Source organism: Xyrauchen texanus, chromosome 8 (assembly GCF_025860055.1).
Source record: "Xyrauchen texanus isolate HMW12.3.18 chromosome 8, RBS_HiC_50CHRs, whole genome shotgun sequence".
Classification (NCBI taxonomy): Eukaryota; Metazoa; Chordata; class Actinopteri; order Cypriniformes; family Catostomidae; genus Xyrauchen; species Xyrauchen texanus.
The window spans coordinates 41,619,855-41,627,602 of record NC_068283.1 but is presented as its reverse complement, the minus strand read 5'-3'; the positions used below and the strand labels follow the sequence as shown (position 1 = coordinate 41,627,602).

Sequence of the window (7,748 nt, the reverse complement as noted above, 5' to 3'; positions counted from 1 at the left end):
TATAAACACACTGCACAATATTCAATCTAATCCGTGAGACAGGGTGCGTCTACTTCCTGTGGGCGGCTTTCTTTGGTAACGAGCAGACGGATTGCGGGATCTCATCGGACTGCGACGGGGCGACCGCACCCAGGGGTGTTCTCTGCACTCTCAAAGATCAGAGGCCCCCAAGAGTGACCCCTACTGTCACTACATCAACACAACGTCGAGCGAGTGACAGATAGGGAACCAAATCTGTTGTATACAGATGCAAGGGCATGTAATGGCAGAAGAGGTAGGATATTTTGCATGAATATAAATAGACAGCTGTGTATTGCACATATTAATTGCTCAATGGGGCAGTTTTAACTCTTCAGGATATGGATAGCCTGAGGCAAAAAACTGTTCTCTGTAGCGCTGGCCAGAAGGCAACAGTTCAAAAAGGTAGTGGTCCAGGTGAGTGGCAAACAGAGTGATTTTTCAAGCCCTTTTCCCTCATTTTGGAAGTGTACAGTTCTTGAAGGTATGACAGGGGACAACCAGTAATCCACTCAGTCTTCTGATGTCCGATTTGGTAGCTGAACCAAACCAGACAGATACTGAAGTGCAGAGAACAGACTCAGTGACTGTTGAGTATAGAACTGGATTAGCAGCGCCTGTGGCAGGTTGAAATTCCTTTAACTGGCAAAGGAAGTACAACCTCTGCTGGGCCCTTTTCACAATGGAGTCAATGTGGGTCTCCCACTTCAGGTCCTGTGAGATGGTAGTGCCCAGGAACCTGAATGACTCAATTGCTGCCACAGTGTTGTTAATTAATTAAACATGAGTAGTGCCATAAAATATATTTAAGTGCAGGTACTGTAGGCTGCTTTTTCAATGTAACATTAAAAATGCTTCATTCTGTTTTGTGTAATTTGTAAAACCTGGTCAGCGTTAGAGAACGGCCAATGTACTTATAAATCAAATTCACGTGGGACATTTAACAAAAGTAAAGTCTGCAATAGTTGTATTGTGAGATTTATCATTGAAGCTCAATAGATATGAAATATCAACAGTGCACTGCTGCAGGTTAAGTGTATTTGATCTGTTGTTCAGGAGCTGAGACAATCGAAAGGGGAAAAAATATTATTAAGGGGCAAATTATTACGTTGAAATCAGTCCCAATAATGCCAAAAACACGATTTATTGTTTTAATCAGCTGACAGCCATATAATGTAGAAATAAATGCCTTCCCATGAATAAATCTCTGCATGTAGATACACTGAACGCTGTTACTGGAAACACCTGAGCCACTCAGCAGAATGTGGAAGCAGTTGTGCAAGTTAAATAATACTTTCTTTAATCTGCCCAACTCTGACGTCCACAGCACACAGAGAATGTTTCAGCCCACTGTTTCTCATCTAGAAGGGAGGAGCTGTGACATCACTTCAAGTGAAAAGAGAAAGTAAATCTAAACAGGAAGGTCTAATGCTGGATTCTTACAATGTTCTTGCAAGAACGTAATATTAACAGAATTTATTCAGAGACTCACAATTATTAACACTTAATACTGAGTTTAAGGTAAGTTTTGGACTAATTGAGAAGTTGAGAGAATTTTTCCTGAACAGTGTACGTCAGACATGAATGTCATTTGAGGGCAGGTAGATGTTTTCAACATTTAGATTGAATGTAATTATTTTTTAAACACTAGACTAACTTAAGTTTACTACTTAAACTAACCAGTGATTGAAGTTGACTGTGTGAAAAAGGCAAAGGTAATATTGTAATATATATATATTTTTTCTTTATAGCATTTGTGTCCTTCAGAGATGAAGATCATTTATATGACTCTACTGATCATCTCTGGAATAACAGATTCAAGATCAGGTAATTTATTTTTTGCATTTCATATAGAGATGTTTACAGTAGTTGGATATAGAAGAGCTGATGTGGGGGAGAACAGAGCTTACATAGATAAAAGTGAAACAAGGAAGTGTTTTTCAGGAAGTTGTCTCTAGTGCAGCGTTATGAAAAATACATGAAAGAAATGTAGCATAATGAAGGGAAAAATTATAATTATTTAATGTTCTTCTGTTATAAATCTCCAGAACAGATCGACTCAGTCTGATTTAAAGTTCACCAACACATTTCCATTTACTCATCCTCATGTTGTTCCAATCCAGTATTTCTTTCATGAAACACAAAAGGAGATGTTAGGTAGCAAGTTTATGCTGCTCTTTTCAATACAATCAAAGCATTGAACCTCATTTGGAAGGTTGAAGGGCTCAAAAATACTGATTATTTGAAATGCACTTTTAACTAAACACATGAAAGCAGAATAAAAGTAATTAAAATAGTGGTTTAATAAATGTCTTATGAAGTGATCCATTTGGTTTTGGGTGAGAACAGTCCTTTTTAATATAAATCTCCACTTTCACTTTCTCCTTCCTATGTTTTTGGCTATTTGCATTCTCAGTGAATATCGCCACCTACTGGGCATTGAGAAGCATTTTAGGAAAAAGGACGTAAATATTGATCTGTTTCTCTCCTACACCTATCATATTTCTTCTGAAGACATGAAATTAACCACTGAAGTAAGGCTTCAAAGTTTTGGTACCTAAAATCAAGTTGTAGAACTCTTAAATTTTCCATTTTCATTAAAAATCATCACTGGAAATCATAAAATAAAGTTATTAGTCTTGAGGCCCACAGTGAGCAAGCCAAAGGTGACTGTTGTCAGGAACCTAAAACTCCATGAGATGTTGGTTAATGGAGATGAAATGGGGAAAACCAATTAATAAATTAAAATGTGCATGTCTGCAATTCTACTAAAGACCTTATTCAGACTTATGTATTAGAATTTCTGGGACTTCAGATCAGCCTTTTGCACTGACAAGTTTTGACAATTTTGTCTTTCTCTTCTAACAGAGCAGTATAATGTAGTTGGACCCACTGATCCTGTTCTTGCTGTGGCTGGTGAAGATGTGATTCTGCCCTGTTACATCAAACCCAACAGCAGTGCTGTGGACATGAGAGTGGAGTGGTATAGACTTGATTTACAAGACTCAGTTGTGCATCTCTATCAGGATCATAAAGACACAAACACAGATCAGATTCAGTCTTACAGAGGGAGAACACAACTGTTCAAACAAGAACTACAGAAAGGAAACACATCACTCAAACTCTCAACAGTTCAACTCTCTGATGAAGGACGTTACAAGTGTTTCATTCAGTCTGAATCCTGGTATGATGACATCACTGTTAATGTCACAGTTGAAGGTGAGCAAACCAGCATTGAGAGTTATGATACAGTACATGTTTTGTATTTGATGCTGTTCTATAATATTTTTGGTGCTGGTCAGTAACAAATTAACACAAAGAGACAGAACAAAAACAACTTTATGTTTTTTCAATGTGGATCTCTGCAGCTGTAGGAACTCCTCCACTGATCACAATAGATGGGTTTGATCATTCTGGAGGGGTTCATCTACACTGTGAAATCAAAGGCTGGTACCCTGAACCTGAGCTTGTGTGGCTGGACCGTGAAGGAGTCACTTTGAAATCTGAAGCTACAGACACACACAGAGACACAGACGGATTCAGAGTGAAACACACCATCACTGTATATAATAGTGACAGCAAATATCACTGCAGAGTCAAACTGAGACATCACATGCTGGAGACAGAGATTATTACCTCCAGTAAGTACTGAAACTGCTTTTGCATTTATTCAGGATCTGAATTATATTTCTGTTTGTGTTCTGGCTGGAAGTCTATTGTAGACTTACAATCTCATCAGATCATCCCTAAATTAATGTCAATCTTCAAACCATGCAGGTCCAAAGTTATGAAAACATTTTGACAAATCAAATGATTTGGCATTTTACACAACAATAAATGTAATGCTGAAAATACCAAACAGAAACTACTTGTCACAATGTATTGGTGTATTGAAATCACACTTGGGAGATGTCTTTGCCATCCTGCTTTGAGGAGACATTGGTATTTTAGGTACAGAACCTCTATTGATCAAGAAATATAAATAAATATATAATAATATTTATACTTTTTGTGAATTTTGTATAATTTGGCCTTGAGTTCAGAAGCATCAGCAGTAACTGAGTTTCTGAGTGGGTGTCCCAAGATAAATGATCATTTGCATGAGATCTGTACACTTATTTATTTACAACTTTAACTTTTTGCTAATTGTTTCCATGTTTTAAGGACATTTACTCATTTTAAAAGATAAATCAACAATATTCCAGTTTGAGTACATTTGAGCTCTGGAAAGAATTAAGAGACCGTTTCAAATGTTCAGTTTCTTTGGATTTAATATTTATAGGTGTAGGTTTGAGTAAAATTAACATTATTATTTTATTCTATAAACTACTGACAACATTTCTTCCAAATTAAAAATAAAAATTTGCTGAAAATGACAACTGGTCAAAATAACAAAAGGATTCGACATTGTGTTGCTCTGTGTTGTTCCTGGATGCGGTCGATTTCTCTCCAAGAATGACGGCCACAGACGCTGCCTCCTGTGCCTGGGCGATCACACTGAGGCGGCGTTTGTGGATGGTTCATGTACTCTCTGCGAGAACATGACCATAGCAGCATTGCAGTCGCGACTCTCCTTCCTGAAGGTGAATGCCACTTCAGCCGCCCCCCGCGTCGCTCCTTCTTCCCATGGGATTGAGGACGACCCGGCTGGTGATGAAGGCGATCCGGCTTCACAACCCTTGTGGTGTATTTGCCGCACATTAGCTACCCCTAGACTGGGCAGGGTGTGGGTCTTCCCCTCCTGAAAGAATAGGAAATTAGAGGACCCCCGGGCGCAGTTCCCTCACCTCCGGCCCCGCCTCAGCCCCGGCACGCCAGAGCTTGTTGTATATTACAACAAATAAACTTCATTGTAATATATGATATTTGGATATTTGGTTATAACATCATTTTATTTAAAAAAAAAAACAGTAATATAAAGAGGCTGGAGTTTAAAAGTATTAGGAGTTTTGAGAAAAAACTTTATCATCCAAATTATTTATTTCAGTGTAGATTATTTTTTTTTTTCAATTCAATTTTATTTGTATAGCGCCTTTCACAACACACATCGTTTCAAAGCAGCTTTACAGAATATCAGCATTAACAGACGATAAAACTGTAATGTCTATAAAGTCGATTAATCATCATTGTGCAACTTAGATAAAATACGATCTTCTAACAGTGTTTAAAAATAATTAAATGATAATTGGATTAATAACCCCAGTGAGCAAGCCGTAGGCTGACTGTGGCAAGGAACACAAAACTCCATAAGATGTAGATTAATGGAGAAAAATAACCTTGGGAGAAACCAGACTCACTGTGGGGGCCAGTTCCCTCTGGCTAACATTATGAATGTAATGTAATATATTATGTATAGGTAAAATCATGGTTTAAAATGATTAAACTAAGTGTTAAGGGTCAGTGATTAAACATCGATTGTGTTTGAACTGTAAGATTAATGACCAAAGTCTTTGAAGTCCATCTTGATTAATTTCAGAAGTTCACATAGATGCAATTGTCCTTGTTAATTGGCTGATGAAGGCTTTTGTTGGCAATAGTTAGTCTAAGCATTTCATTTCAAGATCGTAGTCCATAAATAGACTGAGGTGATGCAGGTTGGAGTTGGCATCATGTCATCCTCTGAAGTCCGTCATAATAGATTGAAGTGATGTTTGGCTGGCACCGGCTGTATTTAGTCATCATCATTCAGTGACATGTAGCAGTGGAGTCCAACATGATGCAGTAATGGTGCTGGATCCAGCCGGTTCTGGTGACCTCAGGATAGGAGTCCCGAGGTTGAGACAGGGAAACAAATAAAAAGATGTAAGCGTAGATGCCATTTAATTTATTGCAGAGTTAGAGATCATGCTCAATGTTTCTGGTTTCTGGTTCCGGCAGACCCAACTAAAGCAGCCTAATTGTGGGTTGGAGGATAAATTAGGTGTATGCCTGGCTAAATAGATGAGTCTTTAGTCTAGACTTAAACTGAGAGAGTGTGTCTGCATCTCAAACAGTGTTTGGGAGACCATTCCATAGTTTAGGAGCCAAATATGAAAAGGATCTTCCTCCTTTAGTGGATTTTGATATTCTAGGAACTATTAATAGGCCAGAATTTTGCGATCTTAATGAACGTGTTGGAATATAGCGTGGTAGAAGATCACTTAAGTACTGTGGAGCTAGACCATTCAAAGCTTTGTATGTAGTTAACAGAATTTTAAAATCAATACTGAATTTAACAGGTAGCCAATGTAACGATGATAAAATGGGGCTAATATGATCATATTTCTTGGTTCTCGCCAGCACTCTGGCTGCTGCATTTTGAACCAATTGAAGTTTATTTATTGATCTTGCTGGACATCCTCCCAGTAATGCATTACAATAATCTAGTCTTGAGGTCATGAACGATGAATTAGTTTTTCGGCATCAGCAACCTAGAGCATATGCCTTAATTTAGCAATATTTCTTAGGTGGAAGAATGCTGTTCTACAAACATTTGTAATTTGATTTTCAAAGGACAGATTGGTATCAAATATAACACCTAAGTTCTTCACTGTTGAAGATGATGTAACAGTACATCCATCTAGAGTCAAATTATATTTTAGTGGCTTATTTTTAGAGTTTTTTGGTCCAATAATTAGAACCTCTGTTTTGTCAGAATTGAGTAGAAGGAAATTTCTGGCCATCCAATCTTTTATTTCATTAATACACTCTGCTAATTTTGAGAATTGTGAAATCTCATCAGGTTTTGAAGAAATATAAAGTTGTGTATCGTCAGCATAGCAGTGGAAACTTATTCCACGATTCCTGATAATATCTCCCAGGGGAAGCATATACATGGAGAAAAGCAGAGGCCCTAAAACTGATCCCTGTGGCACTCCATATTTTACTTTTGTTTGGTTTGACAATTCCTCATTTACATAGACAAAGTGGTAGCGGTCTGCTAAATATGACCTAAACCATGCTAATGCCACTCCACAAATTCCAACATAATTCTCCAGCCTATTCAAGAGAATGTCGTGATCTATCGTGTCTAATGCAGCACTAAGATCTAAAAGCACTAGAAGAGAAATGCAGCCGCGATCAGATGATAAGAGCAAGTCATTTGTAACTCTGATAAGTGCAGTCTCTGTACTGTGATGAGGCCTAAATCCTGATTGAAATTCTTCATATATACTATTTCTCTGTAGAAATGAACATATTTGGGAGGATACTACCTTTTCTAGTATTTTTGACATAAACGGCAGATTTGAAATTGGTCTATAATTAGCAAGTTCTCCAGGATTAAGTTGTGGCTTCTTAATTAGCGGTTTGATAATTGCCATTTTAAAGTTTCTTGGGACATGTCCTAAGCATAGCAGGAGTTAATGATATTAAGAAGAGGTTCTGATATTACAGGAGATACCTCTTTTAAGAGCTTAGTTGGTATAGGATCTAACAAACAAGTTGTGGCTTTTGATGTTTCGATAAGTTTTGTTAGCTCTTCATGACCTATGATAGCTAAGGATTGAAGTTGCACATGAGGGAAATTATTCGACACTGTTTTCTGAGGTGCTATGACAGATGATTGCATAATTCCAATTTTATTTCTGATTATTTCAATTTTATCTGTAAAGAAATTCATGAAGTCATTACTCTTGAGCTGTGACGTAATATCTGGTTCGGTTGAGGCTTTATTCCTAACCAATTTAGCCACAGTACTGAATAAACATCTAGGATTGTTGTGGTTATTTTCTATGAGTTTACTAAAATAT

At 37.5% G+C, this 7,748-nt stretch overlaps 1 protein-coding gene across 1 annotated transcript in view; it reads left to right on the top strand.

Annotated features, from left to right (window-relative positions):
• The first annotated feature begins 1,417 nt into the window (after positions 1–1,417).
• LOC127647263 (butyrophilin subfamily 1 member A1-like) overlaps positions 1,418–7,748 on the top strand; it is a 37,426-nt gene continuing 31,095 nt past the window's right edge. The window contains exons 1-4 of the mRNA XM_052131411.1: positions 1,418–1,539; positions 1,770–1,845; positions 2,887–3,237; positions 3,387–3,659. Coding sequence (XP_051987371.1) covers positions 1,788–1,845; positions 2,887–3,237; positions 3,387–3,659 — 682 coding nt within the window. The 5' untranslated portion in view covers positions 1,418–1,539; positions 1,770–1,787. The remainder of the gene's footprint in view (positions 1,540–1,769; positions 1,846–2,886; positions 3,238–3,386; positions 3,660–7,748) is intronic.